A 21167-nucleotide genomic window follows, 5' to 3' on the forward strand; every position below is an offset into this window, starting at 1 on the left:
AATAAAAAAGGTAAGGGATAAATACTTGTAGACAAACTTGTCGTAACTTAGAATATAAAGTTATATTCAGTTAAATAATAGATATTTCATTATGTGGGTATTTTCCAATAAATATATATTATAGAAAAATATTCTTGCTAAAAAAAAGTGTGTCCTTTTTAAAAAAAGATAAACAAATTTTGTCTAATTCAAAGCTTATCTAAAGGTTATGTATAAAACAAGGTAAGAGGAACAAGGAAACAAAAAGAGATGTAAAGAAAGTTATAAAAATAAAGAGGTTTTTTTGTGGTAAGACAGCTTAAAGAGAAATAATATGGTAAATTTAGTCCTAAAATAAAATGACTGGTTGTTTAAGAAAGGAGAAGTGTTCAGGTCAAACCAGAAAGTCCAAGCATGTCATTAATAGTCAGTGTAAGTCACAATAAGGATTTATTTTTTAAAAAACCAAAAACTTTAATATGATCAAGCTGTCACATTATTATTAAGTATTGGTTTGCTTAGGAAAAAACTGAGATAAAAATTTTTGTTTTAAAATTAAGGTTATTACATCCATGTATCTTCCTGTATGTGCTTTTAAAGTCCTTGTGACATTAAGTTACAGGGCTTTGACTCCAGGGTCTAAAAAGGACACCAACTCCTACTAAATCTTAAACACTAACAGCAATTAAAGCCTCATCTTCAGGCCCCATAGCAGATTCCAATAAAAATAAAATGCATTCCTGGCCAGGCACAGTAATTCACACCCGTAATTCCAGTATTTTGGGAGGCTGAGCAGGTGGATCACCTAAGATCAGGAGTTTCAGACCAGCCTGGCCAACATGGTGAAACCCCATCTCTACTAAAAATACAACAAATCAGCTGGGCATGGTGGTGCAAGACTGTAGTCCCAGCTACTTGGGAGGCTGAGGCATGAGAATCACTTGAACCCAGTCGGTGGAAGTTGCAGTGAGCCAAGATCATGTCACTGCACTCCAGCTTGGGTGACAGAGTGAGACTCTGTCTCAATAAAAATAAATAAATAAATAAAATGCATTTTTGAGACATAGGGCCAGAAATTAAAGCCATTCAACTCCTCGAGGCCCAGAGACTATTGAGGAAGAGGTGGGCATGTGAGATTCCAATGGGCGATATTAAGAGACAAAATAAGTTCAGTTTCTCTATAAATTAATCATGACTGTCAAAGGCACAATGATGCAAGACCAGCATATGGACTCCTGTGTCAGATTAACAAGGTTTTCTTGAAGCATTAACTGACTCCTTAATAAGGATCATAAAGGTTATAAAAGGCTTATGGAAGTTATATTTTATGGCCAAGATTAAATTTTATAGATTGTTTACAAAATTTTGAAAAACAAATTTAATTGGCTTCATGCTGTTTTTATTAGGGCTTCTTATTTGGAAAATTAAGTCTCCTCTCTCAAAGAATGAAGTTTCTTTATTTAAAAAAAAAAAATCCTTGAGTTATCACTTTGGTTAAATGAGTGACTTTACAATGACCTGTAATCCTATTTCATAATATCAATTATTTTAAACCTTTGATATTTGATGATCTTTCTAAAATCAAATGATAAATTATGTCTTTTTCTGACCTAATTAATCCTTTAAGATATTAGTTTCCCTAAAGTCTGAAAATGACATAATTTGGCTTACTTGGCATAAAAATTATACAGGAAGCATTGTCAAATATGAAATGTTTGGTTTTCTTTGGGCTGTATTTATATACATGTTATTGGTATGTGTTCCAGAATTAATGGAAAGGCCTGTAATTCTGATATGACTTAGTGTACATTATCAATAATAATCATAATTGTGATGTTAAAATTATTGTGTACCACCGAGGTAACAAATTTCCTTGTCAATTGTGTCTTTGACTATGTCTGCCCTAAAACGTTTTTTCATCCAAGGACAATTGTTCTCATGCTTTGGTCCTCTTTAGAAGGTGTTTTTATAATCAGCTACAAAACTCTAACAGGTGCCCTTAAATGCAGGTTTCTGATAACTTTGGAGATTGTAACATCAGAAAAGAGGAAAAACTTTCGGGACTCATGGAAAGCTAAAATGTTCATGAGTATTAAGCAGAACAGGAATTAACTGCATGGACTCAAATAATCTTTTTGACTTTTTACTTAAAATGTTTGCTGATCCTTTGTTTTGTTTTTCAGAGTCTTAAAACTTTTATTTTGAGCTACAATTTAGAATACTCCTATGAACAAAATGTGGAGCATACTTTATTCTGTCTGCCTGATTTCTCCAGAATTTGGAAACTATTTGTGAGAATTCTTAACTTGTAGCAATACAGTTATTTGCATAAGTGCAATAAGAATCTGTTTTCACTTGTAACAGGACAGAATTGGAGAAACTGGTTATTTTACCAAGGCTTTTACTGGAATGGTGTGCTTTCCTTTAAGGAATCAAACTTGGCTTATGAAACCAATATCGTCCTTGGGAAAACTGACCTCATATTTTGTGTACAGAGTCCCTGTACAGGATTTCTGACCTGTGGTAAGTAAAGAATGTCACTTTCTGACAGGCCCAGAAGCTCCAGGTTTATCTTGGAACGTCAAGTGGAGAAGAAATTCACCCAACTCATAGATACTTGATGGCACAAATCTATGGCTGGGCTTGGCTTTTAAAAAGTCTTATCTGAGATTCCTTCTATGGAACAAAGTTCCTCCAAAGGCAATTTAAAAGCCTATGTAAAAAATAACTATTCTTGCTGCACTGTATACAAATAATTTGGCAAAGTAAAGTAAACTAGTCCTAACTTGATTTGTCTTCAGCAAAAATGGGAAACTTTATGTCCTACTTAATCCTTTAAATTAGGATTAGAGAAGAGAGAAAAATTATGTTTCCAAAACTATAGTACACCTGTTGTTAGATTCTAGTCTTGCCCAGTGTTTTTCAATTTTTATTATTTTCTACAGTTTGGACCAAATTCTAATTTTTCTTGGCTACAAGCCTTCAAAATAATGTTTTCAATTTTTTTCTTTTTTTTCCCCATTTTGCCTAATTTGGAGTCACTGAAAACTAAGCTGTGCTTTCTTAAAGTCTGGCAAACTGAAGCCAGTCAACTTAAACTTTAGAAGAAAGTAACAGCAACCTATTTACATACGTAAGTCACTTTTCATACCTGCCTACTGATGTATGGACTTCAAAGTAATGTGGCCTATATGAATTTTTCCAGGATTGTTCTTTTGTTTGTTGTTGTTTTTCTCCCTTCCTCCCCCTATTTTCTCCTCATAGAACATGAGACTTTGCAATCTGCTAAAAATAAGCTTTTGGGACCTACCCATCTTAATAAACCATCCTAACCATGAGAAAGCAGATGAAAACTGAGACCAGAGACTCATGTTCTCCTAAAACGCTTTCTCCTAAAGACTTTTTTTTAAAGGGAGGGGGGGAATGGGAAAGGAAATTATCTGGGGCCCCATCAAACTGGGAGCTGCCTCCCATTCTGTTCAAAGTTATTCCTTTGCTCACTGAGATAAATGCTTATTCTGATTGCCTCCTTTGGAGAGGCCAATCAGAAACTCAAAAAAATGCAACCATTTGTCTCTCACCTACCTATGACCTTGAAGCCTCCTCCCTGCTTTGAGTTGTCCCCACCTTTCTGGATAAAACCAATGTATGTCTTAGATATATTAATTGATGTCTCATGCCTTCCTAAAATGTATAAAACCAAGCTGTGCCCTGACTACCTTGGACTACCTCAGGACTTCCTGAGGCTATGTCACGGGTGCCTGTTCTTAACTTTGGCAAATAAACCTCCTAAAATGATTGAGACTTGTCTTATCATTTTTCTTGATTGACAATCATTGCTCAAGACCTCTGTAGTTTTCCATGGATCACATTTCATCTTAGATAGGTGCAGGTAAGTATTTACAATTACTGTTAATGATCTTGTTCCCTCTGGCCTTCTCTTCACCTGGTTGCCTTTTAGTTGCTTCCCTCTTGGCTGTTTTCTTTGACTCATTTGCTTAGAAAATCATTTGGCCCTCTTCATTTTGCAATTAAAATCCCTGCCCTTATGTAAAATTCAAATTCGTTTTCCCATAAGAGTGAAGATTTACACTTGAAACTAATGTTCTTTTTAATAAATCTTTTGTCAGATGAAGAAATTTAAGACTAAACTTCTGGTGACCGTCATTAGTTGTAATTTTAGGCTATAAGAAGAAGGCACAGGCTTAAGAATATAAATATAAAGAATATAGTCTATGAATGGATCAACTGCCTGTGTAATTACATTTGACAAACATACTAAGTATTCTATTTGTAATTCAAAACTCTATTTCTCCTGGCTCTTTTGTAACCCTCTAAGAAACACTTAACTGTCTAGTCTGGAAAAATATCTCAATGTTATTTACTTATGGAACATTGCATTGAATTTGTAGATGTTCATTGCATTCTAAAAATATTTGGAAAATTCTAGTTTGTAAAAATTCATAATATAATGTTCGAACTGACCATAGGGCTAATATTTGAATGACTCGAAAGTATTAATCAAATACATTATAAGCATAGGTAGGTACATGCATTAAAGTTTGCAGTGTTATGTTTGGACATAAAGAAAAATATCTTCAATGGGATACAAAAGGAAGCTATGAAGAGTACGTTACCAGAAATTAAAAGTAGCCCATGGCATGATTCACCTGGATTGGGAGGTGAATGCAAGAACATCAAGTTTATTTTTCATCTTTGTCATTAATTGTATGATTTTGGATACTTAATCCATCAGCATTTTAGAATCCTCTTTTATAAAACCATAATAATAAAGTAGAATGCCTTTAAATGTGTAATACTAGAAGTAGTTATTTAAACAAAAGGTCAGAATTAACTAATCTTGGGTGGGAGCTATACCAGGAACCCTTGAAGAAAACACCACTGCATTTCTTAGGTGTTTGAACATCTGCCTCCCAGGACTAAACACTTAGAACTTATTAGCTCAATTTCAGCTTTCCGAAAGCTGGGCTTGGACAAAATCTATTTATATAATATTCCTTATATAACCATTATGTTTTCCATCACTTTTCCAAATATACATTCTATAGTCTGTCAAATGTGTATGTAGAGTTTCTTTCTAAAACATGTTGTCATATTTACATAAACATATTTCTAAAATTATTGTTCAATGCATAGAGTTCTCTTAAAATAGCTACATACATTGCAACTTAGAATCTCTGGGTTTCCTTATTTTGTGGCATGAACATTCCCTGGAGTCAATAATTTAAGTCAGTAGGATAGCTAAAAATCTCCAGTTTATGCCTCAAAATTTTGCCTGTTTAATTTCTGAGCCAATAGTTATATAAAATCCATAGGAGTCTAGACTAAATTAACAAAAACTGAAATAATATCCAATGTGTGGGAATTATCTGATATGGCCCAATAGTCTGATCAAATTTTTGAAACCCCCACCCATTCTCATTTGTCTTGAACCTGGAGAAAATTCAGTACCTGATTCACATTGAAGAGCAAGCGCAAGCCTCTTCCAGAGACACTCACTTTTCTCTTTGCTTGGAGAGTTTCACCATGATTAAAAGTAAAACAATTTCCATATTCAGTGAAGACGTGTGCAAAATCCTCCAATATGTAAATGAACCAAAAAAACACCATCGATTTAATATTTTTGTCACTTCTCAAGTTTGCTGCAACTTTTTTTTTTTAAAGCACAAATACCTAACAAGACTGCAGAAATATCAGAGGAATAGTCTGATTTATATGTGTATTCAATGGTAGTTTTTTTTTGGTAATATGCATTTGTCAATTTGCATGTGATTATTTAAAGGAGACATTTTCATATAAAAGTAAGCATGTATTTAAAACATTTTTAAAAAATTACTTGTTTTATGTTTTCCTGAAGATGTAGGGAAACATGTTTTTATCTGTGGAGCACTACTTCAGCACCCCTTCTTGGAGGAGCTACGCCTAATGTAACCTGTATGGTCACAGTGTGGCCGTCAATCACATGATCCTTTTACCCTCCTTTTCCAGCCACTACAGAGGTGTGCGTGGGACACAAGCTGGGCCAAACTTAAACCTCACCTTCTTGCCTCAGTGGTTGGTTCAAGAATTGATATGTGTCCCAAGCAGAGCTAATCAGAGTCTTTGGTGAGATTATTAAGTGGATACTGGAGTGCTAAACTCTGATAATGAAAGTCTACGGGGGTCAGTAGCCATTTTGGTGAGGTATGGGGGAGAACTCATACAGAAAGAAGCCAACCAGAATTATGAGATGGAAACAAAGTCAGAATCTTAAAGACAGTCTTGGAGTCTGTTGGTTCAGCATTTTTTGAAGCCAGACATACTGTTGGAGTTCCCACTTAATTAAGCCAATTTATTACTTTTAGTCTTCAGTTTACTAGAACACAAGTGGGTTTCTGTAATATGCAACTGAAAAATTTCTCTAACAAGAAATTTTTTGGTGGTAAGTTAAACATGTTGGTGAATAAAAACAGCATAAGAAGCTTACTTTCCAAATTAAGAGTTTAGGCCAGAACCTCACCTCTGTGAAATGTCTCTCAGGCATTTTTTTCTGCTTACTGTGTGCTAAGGCGGCCTACCAAAAGCATAAGAAATTGTATTCAAGAACCAAGAATTTGTGTTTACTTAGGCTCCCCTGACAACACAGGCTACAGAACTGCTGATACGGGAAATATGGAATCAAATTGCCTATATAGTTCTTTATTAATAGATTACAGATCTAGTACTTTATCTTAAATGTAGATTAATTTTATAAACAATAATACCAGGATTCTGTATTTGTTTTGTATTTGTTATGAGTGAATATATATTATATTTTATATATAATAGTTACTATTATATGTAATATATAGTTATTATATATTATATTATATTATAGTTATTATTATATATGATATATAATAATAATATATAAATTTTTCATAGTTAAATGCTGGGATCCTCTTATTTTCCGTAGTCCCTAATGCAATACCATAAGCATATAAGCAGAGTGATGGATATTTGGTGATTATAAAAATACTATGTTGCAATAGGTTGTTTGTTGAATGAAAAAAATTCAAATATCCTCTTGTGTTAAATTGTTTTTCTTTTGGAAGGACTATATTACAAGAAAGGCAATCAAGTTTTGTCTTTTCTATCTTTTCTTATCTAACTGCTTGAAAGAAGAAATTTGTCTCATGTGTATTCCATACCACTGATATCATAAGGCTGAGCTAATGAAACAGAATCTGTATGCAAATCTGGATTGATTCACCATGGGAGTAAATGTTGTGGGAGCTCAATGTGAAACAGTGCAGTAAAGGAACTTATTACTTTGATTATATTTGAAGAATAGAAAATTGTTACCTTTGGGCTACATGGCTTTCCAAAAAACTCACAGTCCAACAAAGTGCTATTGTTGAGATAAAAACCTTTGTTCCTGATAAATTCCGCAATGCTGAAGTTTTGGTGACTTGCAGCAAAATCAGTAGCCTCTCTAGAGCCAGTGGAATTGGCAGTAATTTCTCGAAGATGGAGGACTTCGGATACAATGTGCCATAAGAAAAAAATAACACCAAATTTGGCTACAGCATCTGTTTGGAACCTATTAGCAGGAATGAAGGCAATAGTTAGAATAATGAAAACTTGTAATTATCTAGAAGACAGATACCAACATCTGGATTCTATTAGCTTCTTCTTATCTCCCACACTCTCCCTTATTTGCAAGACATTTAAGCAAAATTTGATTCCTAAGAAGTCTTTGACCCATTGTGCAATTAATCCTGTATTTGCACAGGTAGTTTCATTTACCTAGAATATTCCTCAGACCTTGATCTGGATGACACCTAATGGATCTTCAAGATTCAATTTAAAGGAAAAGGTGGGAATGTGTAGTTGTTAAAAATGCATTTAGGAGCCAGATTTCCTGTGTATGGCCTTGTCCTGTGTCAGCTTAGCTAAATTAGAACTGCATTTCCCAGCATTCCCATCCTTGTATATATGTGAATTTCACTGTCGTGCAGGAGCTGTGGTAGCTCACCCACACTGCAATCCATCTGCTGACTCAACTTGCTGGTATCGGGCAGCAGCCAGGACCACAGCTCCTCCAGCTCCTTTGTGACCTCTTCCTTCAGCTTCTTCAAATACTGGGTTAGGTAAGAGTGCAACCTGGTAAAGATGACAGCTATCCTGCAGGTCATTCACACCATCAAGATTGGAGGTAGTGAAAAAGAGACCTACATTTTGAACTTGTATTTGTTTCCCCGACTTCATATCCATTTTCCTTTCCCGGGGCCCTGCTTACTTCAGCCCCAGCACTACGAAAACGTGAAAGACTTACAAAGAATGCTTAACCAGCTCCTGCAACGAAGTGGGGCTTAATCCCTAGAAAAAAACCCCTTTATTCTGTCATTTGTGGTGATTCTGTTTCTCCAGTTAGGTTCTAATTGTTACAGCCACTTAATGATATGACTTAGCAATTTTTTTTTTCATTTCCCTCTGACTTAAGTTTCCTGTCTTGTAAAATCTGTATATATTAATATAACCTACCTCAAAGTGTTGTTTTAATGATTACATTAATTGTTTTTCTTAAAATTTTTAGACAGCTGCCTGGAATATAGTGAGTGTTAGGTAAGTACTTATTAAATAAATGATTCATTCTGGCCACCAAAGCAGAAGTAATCTATTTAACTTAACAACTGTATCACTTTCTAATTCTCTTATCTTGCGGGGCAATTTTGTTTTGCACTCCGTATGGTTCTTTATTTGCATGCCTTCCATTCCTTTACATACATGATCAGGACTTTCATATTTTGCATATTATAAATTTTGAAACTGAATAAATGTTCTCTCTTTAAATTGACTGCTAAAAGCATAGAATGGAATGTATATTCCACTCTTGGTAAGTATATGGGGTATGTGGTTTGTATGTCATACCTGAATCTCTTTTGTGTCCCAGATTTTATTTCTATTTTCCTTTATATTATCTTATTTAATATATAAATATATATCTATATATGTGTATATATATATATATATATATATATAAAGAGAGAAGAAAATAAAAATATTTAGTCTAAAATATATTTTTTGACATATTTTGAAATGGCTGCTGCAGGATCAGCTAACGGAAGTGGCCTTGCAAAGCTGTCTTTTATGTGGAAAATTTGCATCAGTAGAAAATGTCCATTAATGCAACCTGGCCTCCTCTTGCTAGGCATTTGCTAGGTATAGGAGAGATTGAAATTCTGACACCTTTAAAAGTCTAAAAAGAAACATTTGCCATCTTGTCTCTCTGAAGAAGTCTTCATCTATATAACAAGGTCACCTTTGCTAGTCAAGCCTCTTCCTTTCTCCCTACTATAACCTGTATAACCTGTCTTGCTGTTAAAACCTGCTTTCAGTAATGTTCTGAGCCCACATTCTTTTTTTTTTATTATTATTATTACACTTTAAGTTTCAGGGTACATGTGCACAATGTGCAGGTTTGTTACATATGTATCCATGTGCCATGTTGGTGTGCTGCACCCATTAACTCATCATTTAGCATTAGGTATATCTCCTAAGGCTGTCCCTCCCCCCTCCCCCCACCCCACAACAGTCACCGGAGTGTGATGTTCCCCTTCCTGTGTCCGTGTGTTCTCATTGTTCAATTCCCACCTATGAGTGAGAACATGCGGAGCCCAAATTCTTTCTATAACCTCAAGATGATAAATAAGCCTCTGTATCTGGTTGGGATGTTGGGCTTTATTCTGAAGGCTCATGTGTATATACATTAAATATCATTGTAAGCCTTTTCTTCTATTAATCAATCTGCCTCATGTCACTAATTTTTCAGCATATCTTTAGGGGGCCAACACCCATGGCCCCCACAATATATACATATAATTTTTCTTTCAAATTCAAGCCATATTAAATCCTTTCTCAGTCAAGGTAGGGCATACACAAAACACAAAAATGGAGAAACAACCTCAAGCCAACATTACATACTCTTTAAGAGATGAAAAACTGTTTTCATAGTCAATATCTAATATTGTAGCTTGCTTAACTGGCTCTGATCCTTGCAAAGCTAGCCCAGGTCCTAAAACTCTGTAAATATCCTCCTCGGACTTCCTGATTCCAAGGCACTATTGATCGTCTGTCATGGTGGTATTCTGTCTAACTACAGTATATCTAATAACCTTGCATTTCTTGGTCAAAAGTATTTCTTGGATTGTTAAGGAATTAAGAGTTTACATCAGCAACAAATTTTGGCAGAAGTACGGTGTAAACCCTATATTGAGAGATGGACCTCCAAGCTACTTCAGGTTTCCAACTCCCAGTGACAGACAGGTTCCCAACAATCTGCTCCAAAACCCTACAACTGTGAAATCCTGCACAGTCAGAGCCAGTATTCCCTGACATATGTTCATTGGATTATATTCAAAATGATTATGCAGAGAAATAAAGGAATTACTATACATATGGGAGCAATGAATACAATCTACAAAAAAGTTAAATAGAAGGGCATCTTAAAATATGTTTAAGCTTTTTTATTATACTAATAATATTTGAGACCATGAGAGTAATTTATATAGATTCATTAAATTTAATAAATAAAGCCTAAAAATATTAAGCTAAGGAAGAAAATTTTTCGTGAGAAATACTGTTTTGCATTAAACAAAAGTGTTTTGCACTGAGTTTATTTTCAATTTTATTTTATTTTTTGAGACAGGGTCTCAATTTGTTGCCCAGGCTGGAGTGCAGGCACAAACATGGTTCATTGCAGCCTTGACTTTCTGGGCTCAAGCAATCCTCCCACTTCAGCCCCCCACATAGCTGGAACTACAAGTGTACACCATCACGCTCAACTAATTTTTGTATTTTTTGTAGAGACAGAGTTTTACCATGTTGCCCTGCCTGGTCTCGAACTCCCGAGCTCAAGCAATCTGCCTACCTTGGTTTCCCAAATACTGGGATTATAGGCATTAGCCACTGCATCTGGCTTATTTTCAATTTTAATTTGAACTCCAAAACTCTTCTAACTTTTCCTTTCAAAAACCTTGCTTAGCTAGAATTTGCCTTACTCTTTAATTTAACACAACTGGTAAGAGCCTAGTAGAAGAAAATAACACTAAAAATATATTAATTTGTTGAAACAATTTAACATCTGGTAACCAGTTATTAAATAAGTCCTTCTTATGTATATCAATGGTTCTAAATGTACTTCTCCAAATTATATGACCCAAATGAGTAAGTTTCATCTGAAATGCAAGTTGATGCCTGACTCAGGCCTTATTTGCGTCCTGCTAAAACAGATCCATTTCTCATACATTTTACAGATGATTTTATGGAGAAAGAAAATGAGGAACAATGTCTGCCTTTTGTATTCTTCTTTGAGCAAATTTTAACGTCTTACCATTCTCTAATTAACTAATGAAACCCTTGATATGTCTTTATATTTGTATGAGAAGCAATGATTTTACCTTTGGTTAAAAATGCTTGAGTAATTTTTTCTTGCATCAAACAAATTTGAAATAAACAAGAATCACAGTGATTATAAATATGAAGACCCAGTGTATGAGTTACTCATAAACAATGGATCAAACAGCATCAGTAGTCACTACATCCAATTATTATTTCTGATTTTAGTGGAACAAAATAAAATTCTGAAATTTTTACCAAATAAATATAAATTTTTGATGAATTTTGTTATAAAGATATTTTAGTGAAAATTTTAGACACAAAGACATTTGAAAAGCACTGGAATTGATACCAAGGATCCGAGTCACAAACATTATTACAATTTCTGGAATTTTTTGTGAAATGTGGCTTTTTATGAATTTCTGCCAATTGTATTCTTAGGAGTTTGTCTTTCTGTTTGTATAACCATTGATTGCTTCATGTGAAAGAAACTTTTCAAAATTAAAATTAATAAGTATTCTTTAATCAACTACAAGTAAAACTAGACTAATATGGCTGTGCTATGGAACATGAATACATGGATAAAGTTAATTTTGATGAAGTTGTGGACAAATACTCATAAAGAAAGGCTAAAAAATGGAAATACAATGCTATTATTCATTTCTGTGTAAAACTAAAGAAAATGTCGGAGGGGAGCCCCAATCATTTTAGAGGTTTATTTTGCTAAGGTTGAGGATGAACCTGGGGAAAAGAAACAAAATCACAGAAATATCTGTGATCCATGCTTTTTCCAAAGAGAGTTTGGGGACACAATATTTAAAGCGGAAAGAGCGGGCAGTAGGGGAAAAAGGAAAGAACAAAAAGGGGAGGGTAGATAATAGAGGCAAGCAGTTGCATTCTTTTGAAGCTTTGATCAATTTCACTGAATTTACATTTTACCTGTGAAAGGAGTGGGTAGCGGAATAGTCAACTATGTATTTGTCTGGTGCTCAGTGAATCTTCATTTTGATATAGGACAAAGTAAACATAGAGTAGAGGAAGAAGTCAAATACACATTTGCCTCAGGTGAATAGAGGGATGACTTCTAGTTCCATATTTGTCCTGTACTTGTGAAAATAAGCTGTTGATTTATATTCTCAGGGTAAAACTCAGTACAACTTCATTTTATGGTAAGGATCTTGGGGCCCACAGGAGATTTTCTGTGAGAAAATTGTAATAGATGGCTCCTGAGAAGGTATGTGCCTTCTATCTTTGTGGTTATCTATTTAGGAACAAAATGGGAAGCAGTCGTGTGTGGTGCAGTTCCCAAGCTTAACTTTTCCCTTTGGCATAGTGAGTTGGGGGTCCTGAGATTTTATTTTACTTTCACAACTGGAACAGAATTAAAACTTTTTTATTTTTTTTTTAAATATGTCAGTGTCCAAAAAGTATTAATGCATTACTTTTTCTTATTTTTGTATGTTTATTTTATTTTTAAACATTTTTATTGACCTGAATACATAGGCCATTTTCATTATTTGTTTGATTTCATGACTATTACCAAAAAAAATTTTGTCATAGAGAGGAGGGAAGTATTAAAAAGGGATCTCTGACACACACTTGGTATAGGGTCCTGGTACCGATCGTGAAAAGTAAACCCTTTCTGATAATCCAAAGTCACTTGGCAAAGTTTCCTTATCTCAGGTGTCCATTTTCTACTCACAAGGTGGTTAAACAAAAAAAGTACAGAAATTGGGATCTATCAGTAGACTTGTCCAGTTTCTAACTTGGTAAACTCTAATTAAATTACAGTGTTAAGCTTTACTTTTTTTCCAAGAGAATTAGAGAAAATGCAGCTTAGAACAATGGGCTTCAAACTAGAATGTGCATATGTCTGAGTGTTCTCCTGCACAGAGAATTTTAAGAAACTAATTGTTCCCATCCTCTTTTTACAATGGTTCTTCTCCCATATATAAAAGAGTGTTAACCTGTCACCCATCACAAATCTTAACATAGAATGCATACTGGTGTGTAACAACCTCAGAGCTCCTAATATAGGCATACAAATTGTATTTTGCTTCAGGGGAAGACTCCTTTAAGAATTAACCAAAGCTCCTAAAATCTTGTCTTGGCCTGTCATACACGTATTCGTAGCTAGGGTGAAGCTCTGCGTTAGACACAGGGTATTTGGCCCTTACTTAAGACTGAATTGACAAAGTCTTCAGTAGAATAACGAAAGTTGTTATTTTAAATGTAACTAGACTATTTGTTAAGACTTCCACATTTTGGGTTATTTGAATATAATCCACAGATAAAAATTTAAATGATTTCTACTGGTGTATTTTAGTCAATAAAGCAGTTAAAATTTTATGAAAATATATGAAATGTTTATTACTATTACAGTAAATCCTTATCCTATTTTATCTCATAAATATAATGATATATAATACTTACGTTTGTGATAATATAATTTGATATAAAATACAATATTTTTCATCTCCTAAAAATAATAAATAAATCTACTTAAGTTTATGGCTAAAAATGTAGACATATGCAAGTTAAATACACAGTTTTTCAAATTTTTTATATAGCACATTAACTAAAATGTTGGAAGATCATTGCCTCCGAGAACTAGAAAATAGCTTGAGTACTTTTCCTGATCTGTTATTAATTTGCTGAGCAATGCTGAGTATAATGTTTAAAGTGGGAATCCAAATTATCTTTCTGTAAAATTATACTTTGGGAGTGGGAGATATCTTTAATGCCTGTAAACTGATATTGTCTTAGTTTTTTGTTCCCTAAGGAAGAATAATTTTCTTGTAATTAAGAATTTTCCTGTTCTGTCATTATAGCCTCTAAAATATTAAATCTTCTTTTGTTGGTCTGGATACTTATATCTAACTGAGCTAGGATATATTATCTGTTATTTCAATGTCATCTAACACAAAAGCTGTAATCATTGATTTCAGATTTGAGCTATGCAAAATGGATTAGGTTTCCATACCAAAAATTATAAAAGTACTTAGATCATAGGCTATTAAATATTTTTAGACATCTTTTTCTTTTTAATTTAGCTGTTTACAGTTACAACTTTCCCTATAAGCACTGTTTTAGCTGCATCCCTTAAGTTTGGTATGTTGTGTCTTCATTTTCATTCATCTCAAAGTATTTTCTAATTTTCTTTGTAATTTCTTCTTTGATTTCTTTGTTATTTAGGTGTGCATTGTTTAATATTTACATATTTGTGAATATCCCAAATTAATTTTGATTATTGACCTCTAATTTTATTCTATTGTGATTGATAAACATATTTGAATAATTTAAAATATTTTCCACCTACTTTACCTTGTATATGGCCTTGTATATGGTCCATTCTAAGAGAACGTGCCATGTGCACATGAGAAGAATGCATATTTTGCTATTGTTGAGTAGAGTGTTCTAAGGATGTTTGCAAAGTCTAGTAGGTTTATAAGGATGTTTAAGTCTTCTATGTCTTCTATTCCCTTGTTTATTCTCTGTCAAGTTGTTCTATTGATTACTAAAAGTGGGGTATTGAAAAATCTAACTATGTAGGTTAACTTATATTTGATAGATTGATCATTTATTCAACATAAAATGACAATTTTTTATGTCAAGTAACATATATTACTTTAAAGTCTATTTTGTCTGAGATTAGGATATCTACTCTAGCTTTCTGAAGGTTGACATACCTTTTTCCATTCTTTTACTTCTAACCCATTTGCATCTTCAAATCTAAATTGTGTCTCCTGTACACAGCATATAGCTGGATCTTTCTAAAAAAAATCCATTCTGATAACCTCTGCCTTTCAATTGGATTATCTAATCCATTCTAATTTAATTTCATTAGTAAAATAGTTAGATTTGCATCTGCCATTTTACTTTTTGTTTTCTCTATGTCTTATGCCTTTTGTCCTAAATATACCTTGGCTTGTGGCAAAAGTGTATCAATCTCTGTTTCTATTTCACATGGCTTTTCCTTGCTGTATCTCTGTGTGTTCTCTCCTCTCCTTATAAGAACTTCAGTCATTGGATTTAGGGCTCATCCTAATGCAGTATAACCTCAACTTATGTAATTATATTCGTAATGACCCAATTTTTAAATATGATCATTCTGAGGTTCCAGTAGGCTTGAATTTGAGGAGATACTTTTTAAATGTTTCTTTTTTAAAAGAAAAGTTTGCCTTTCAAGATAAATATTTTTTCACCAGTTATGGTTGGTTTTGTAGGGGAGTTTATGGACTTCCTCACTTTGCCATTCTGGAAGTAACATCTACATTTTCTTTCAATCAAGGATAACTGCAACCAATCTCTGTTTTTGTTAGAACACATGCTACTTAAAATAGTACGAGGCAATAGTATTGAAAATCATTTTTTGGAGGAAAGGATTGATTTCTTTTGACTTGTTAGGACCTTGATATGTATCTTGAGTTCTTGAAATATTGACAATCATACAAACGGACTATAACATCTATTATATATTGAGCACCTGTTCTAGAAGTCCCCCAGGAATGAAACACAATGGAGTACTTATTACCTTATCTAATATAACAACAAATATGTGAAGTAGATGATATTATCTTATTTTATAAATATAAAAATTGACACTAAGAAGGCTGAGTGACTTCCTTAATAACTAAGTGGTGGGTCTTAAGAAGCCCTCCCTTCCCTGGCAAAAATCCTATGTATGATATTTCATGCTTCACCACAGGCAATTACAAAGCATTGCCTGGAAGCCTAGTGGTAGAAAGTTGTCCTCCTCTTAGCAGATTTGATGTACAGTCAATGGACTGCAGTTTTCTGGAATGAGTTGCAGTCAAGGACTCAAGACAGTGGCAGTAGAGCATTGAATCAAGTGTAACCCTCTTCTAAGCTCAGGGCTCTTTGCAGCCACACTGATCACAGACCCACGGAGCTCATCATATGTACACCAGAACATTTTATGTCGTTATGTGTTTGCAAAGTAGTTCCCTCTTCGAGTTCTTCTTCATCTCCATTTAGAAAGCTCTAGTCATCTTTTAATACCCAGACTTCCATAACACCCAAGATGGAGACTATTAATCTGTTCTGTGGGATTTCAGAGCCCTTGCACATTGTTTTATTTTGTTGTGCAATTACCATATTGCACTGTGATTGTTGATGTTTCTCTTTTCTGCTAATTAATGAATTTCTAACATGCAGGGATCAAGACTTCTACATCTGGCTGGGCGCAGTGGCTCACATCTATAATTTCAGCACTTTGGGAGGCTGAGGCAGGTGGATCGCTTCAGCCTAGGAGTTTGAGAATAGTCTGGGCAATGTAGTGAAACCCCCATCTCTTATACATCTATTTAACGATAGGATTTGGGATGTTACCTAGAATATGATTGTGGAAGGAAGGAAGAAAAGATGGAAAATAAGTGAAAGAAGAAATTAATGAATTCTTTGCTCCCTTAAATTTGTGCTTTTAAGTGCAATTTAAGAACTTCAGTGGTTTTACACATGATAATTTCCACATGAGAAAACTTTTTGTCAGTCATCCAAGAAAGATTATCTTAGCAAATTTATAGGAACTAATTATTTTTAAAAAAGTAATTTTTACCTGTTCAAATTACAAAATGTCACAGCTGGGAACTCCATCTTTTCCACATACTGAACCTCAATGGACGTTGTGGTTGGCCATGTGAAGTAGTTGAGCAAGCGACTGTAGATCTGCCATGTCACGAGTGAAACTGAGCCCAGAACCACCACCAACCAGAGAACCCTGCGAATTTTGCTCCGGTTCTGAACAATATTGTGTATCCCATGAAAGGAAGTGGAGATGGCAAAGTCATGGTCAAACTTCTTTCGGTCAGTGGGAGATGGCAGTGGTTTCTTTGAAAGGCAAAGCTTTATCTTTTCTAAGAGTCCTTAAGGTTTTGCCCATAAAACGATTAAACAAAAAAAAGTAATTAGGAAACCTTAATGCTATCTGTAAAAAAACACAACTCACATAATTTAAAGAGATGACTCTTTTTACGTGTAATTCATAGAAACTAAAAATTCATCTTTTGTTGCATGATTTATTCAGGAATCAAGAAATGTAAGTGTTGGCTACATGGGTTTATTGAGAAGATGCTAATGCTATTCATAGAATGGCTATTATTAATGTAAATGTATTAGTGGTATGGTATTAATAGGTGACTTCCAGCTTTAAAACCAAGTTGGTTACAACAATTCATAAACTTTAAATATTAACTCTTATTTTTAAAATGCTCTTTCTCTCTGAAAGTCCTTTAGAAGTCATGAACAAAATCAGGCTTATTCCTCTGACAGTCATAAGTATGGCTAAAAGTAATCTGTTCTTAACTAATATTTGTCCTATGGTGGTATAATTTATGGTAAATGTAACTTTCATTCTCGTATTATTTAATGTACAACTATTTTATTTTTTGTTGGTTGTTTAGTCAGAATGTTCAGTGTTCAGTTGTAGTATTAGTTAAGTAATCTATTTTCTACCTCTTCAGGGAATTAATTCATCATTTCAAGTCTATCAGGAATCAATCAATAATATTTATTGATATTCATTAGTAAGAATCAGGGAAGGTAACACTAAATTTTTTTGGCAATATATGATATGTTGAAAATTTTCTTTTGGTTAAATTTCTTTCCATTTGTTCATAGGAGAAGAGGCAAAGAATCCCTCTGTTGAGGGAAAGGTGCAATACAGTTAAGAGCATGAGATGGGCTTTGCAATGGAAGATCAGGCTTCTGGTTCATTCCTCGCCTCTTATAACCTGCACAACTTTAGCCAAGTTTCTTAGTCTTATACCTTTGCTGTCAAATGGCAGCAATGGTATCTGCCTTATGAATTTGTTGTATTAAATATAATACCTGGAGAGAGCTTAGCACATTATCTAGATCATAATAAGTACTCAAGGATATTAGCTATTTTTATTATTCTGCTAACTTAGTGGTGATGTGGTAAATAGTAAAATATTCAGGAATTTTAAAAAACTTTAAAAGTATCTTAAAAATTTAGTTCCTAATAGCTTTATATACGTTCATAATTAGGTGAATTAACTTTTATATCCTTTGCCAAAAATAATACTTTTGGAATATAGGTATTCAACTATCCAGCATTAATTTACTTACAAGAAGTTTCAAGCTCCATTTATTATTAAATCATTATTTAATACAACATAAATAAGCAATCAATTAGCTAAGCTTTTTATTCAGTTATAGGACATATGCTATAAAAAGGTGTCTATTAACATTTTCTAAGGGAGTCCATTTCATTCACTTACAAATTATATTATGATTATTTTACAAATTATATTATGATTATTATTCACTAAGCAGGATAGCTTGTATTAATATGATTAGCTTGAAGTTGGACTAAAATCTTAGAATAGCACCCTCCTTAATGTTGTTTTTAGCATAAAATTAATGAACAGTATCAAGTAACTGGCATAATCCCAGAGAAAAATCAGAAACAAGAAAAAAGTTATTGTTACTAATTAGCAAAATATATTTAAATATGCCCTTTTGTGTATTCTTTAGTCATGACTTGCAAATATATGTGAAGAATTTACTCTGATAAAAGAACAACTCAGTCTCTGGATAACTTGTACCCTTCCTACAATAGGGATCAAAACTATTAGAAGGGGAAGACTAATGTAGTAACTAGTCACTGACAAGCAAAGTATGGCTAGTTGCAAGCATTACCCAAAAACATTTAACTTTCAAGTTTGTCTGTCAAAAATCAGCCCATTTAATATACGTCTAATCTTTGACAATTGGTTTGGCCTTTCTGGAGTAATACCAGCTATTTTCTAGTGTTTTAATAGAGTTTTTTTTGTTATTGTTTTAGATAAATGTATGACTGTCAGGAAGATTAAAATCGGTTTAATAAATGGTCCACTACTTTGCAAAGCAGCAACTTCTTACTCTGCTGACTGAAGTATATACAGTGTCATTATGACAACTAGACCTTGCATTGAGTGCTGATCAACATAGAAGCATTTTAAGGAACATCAAATCGGCTTTGTTACATTTTAAAAATAAAATCTGCAGGCCCAGGATAAATAGAAACCAAAAGAAACAAAACAAAACAAAGGAACAAAATCAGATTCTAGCATACAGTAACATTTTAAAACTATTTTTGAGTCCCTCATACAAATAACTTTTTTTCTAAGTAACTAAAACTATTCATTTTTAAAACTTATATTACTTGTATTGTGTTCAAGTAACATTGGAAATCAAATTTCCCAAATGAAGAAAAAAATCTCTCTTTTCTTACTTCTGGCCTCTAGAAATGAAAATTATTACTGCTCTGAGGAGTTCACTATTTACTCACCGTTCTCAGCATATACTTTTGATTTTTCCGTCTGCTCCATTTGTGATTTCAGTTAAGCAAGAGTCCTCAGGGTAACCCAATTTTCATCAATAACAGTATTCATTTTGTGGCCTTTATATAAAATACAGCAGTTGAGGTTGTAAAACATGGAAGCAATTTAAATGTTTGTGTTGCTATGTTTTGCCTCATAAAGCACATAATCTGAAAACCAAAAATGTTGACAGAACCAGGTATGGGCATTTATGGACCGATGAGAAGCTAACCCAGAGTGATTTCATGAGTGAAAAGCAAAAAGTATCATTAGGAAACCATTTTCTCACAGTTAAAGGGACACTTCCTGTCAAATATCTGTAGTTTAACAGCAGCCCCTGACCAGGCTAGTTGACACTCCAATGACTCACCTGGGAACGTCTTCTTAGCTTTTCTTTTTACCTTTGTCTTTATTCAACTTCAAATCAAAATGCAGCTGGAATAAATTTTTTTTGTGGGAAAGCGTCTTCCCTTGTTGATGTTTTTTTCTTAGTAAAGAAGCTGTTTCTAACAGAAATAATAGCCAATAAATATGACAAAATAAAACACCAAAAAATATCTGCTCAGGAAGAAATGATTACTGAAAACAAACAACTTAATAAAACATAAAGTCTAAGTATTTTTTATATGAACACTTTTGGAAAGTTGTTAGAATTTATTATATTGAATAATAAATGGAAGAATGTGCACTATTGGGCATAAATGGCATCATCTCTTGACAGATTCAGTGATTGCATGTATCTCTACCTAATGGAGCTTGTTAGAGTCACCATTTTGTAAGCATCTCACCATTAATCATCAGTATGGTTATGTATATTTTGCATATATTTGAAAACTTGTAAACTCAGCACTGTAAGTTCAAACTAGTCTTATATGGAGGCAAATTAATTCCAAGTGATGTAAGTAAGGAATCTGGCTAGAGGTCCTCAGTTATCACAGTAAAGATTTCAGGAATAGGATCAATTTCATGATATATGAATTTCTCCATTAAAGAGCTCTTCTTTGGGGTTAAATTATGTATTAGTCTGTTCTCACACTGCTGATAAAGACATATTTGAGACTGGGTAATTTAGAAAGGGGTTTAACTGACTCACAGTTTCACATAGCTGGGAAGACCACGCAATCATGGTGGAAGGTGAAAGAGGAGCAAAGTTACGTCTAACATGGAGGCAGGCAAGAGAGCTTGTGTAGGGGAACTTCCCTTCATAAAACTATCAGATCTCATGAGACTTTTTCACTCTCATGAGAACAGCGTGGGAAAGACCCACCTCTATGAGTCAATTAACTTCCATAGGGTCCCTCCCACAGAACATGGGAATTATGGAAGCTATAATTAAAGATGAGATTCGGGTGGGGACAGAGCCAAACCATTTCATTCTGCCCTTAGCCCCTGCCAAATCTCATGTCCTCACATTGTTCAAAACCAATCATGCCTTCCCAAAAGTGCCCCAAGTCTTAACCCATT

General features: G+C 33.8%; 1 protein-coding gene across 1 annotated transcript in view; it reads right to left on the reverse strand.

Annotated features, from left to right (window-relative positions):
• Positions 1 to 19763, reverse strand: part of ASIC5 (acid sensing ion channel subunit family member 5) — a 36768-nt gene extending 17005 nt beyond the window's left edge. The window contains exons 1-4 of the mRNA XM_055274061.1: positions 19673 to 19763; positions 16937 to 17243; positions 7324 to 7561; positions 5452 to 5577 (exon numbers count right to left, since the gene is read on the reverse strand). Coding sequence (XP_055130036.1) covers positions 5452 to 5577; positions 7324 to 7561; positions 16937 to 17243; positions 19673 to 19712 — 711 coding nt within the window. The 5' untranslated portion in view covers positions 19713 to 19763. The remainder of the gene's footprint in view (positions 1 to 5451; positions 5578 to 7323; positions 7562 to 16936; positions 17244 to 19672) is intronic.
• Between the last annotated feature and the right edge of the window lie 1404 nt (positions 19764 to 21167).

The sequence above is a fragment of the Symphalangus syndactylus genome, chromosome 4, assembly GCF_028878055.3.
Source record: "Symphalangus syndactylus isolate Jambi chromosome 4, NHGRI_mSymSyn1-v2.1_pri, whole genome shotgun sequence".
In the NCBI taxonomy this organism is placed as follows: domain Eukaryota; kingdom Metazoa; phylum Chordata; class Mammalia; order Primates; family Hylobatidae; genus Symphalangus; species Symphalangus syndactylus.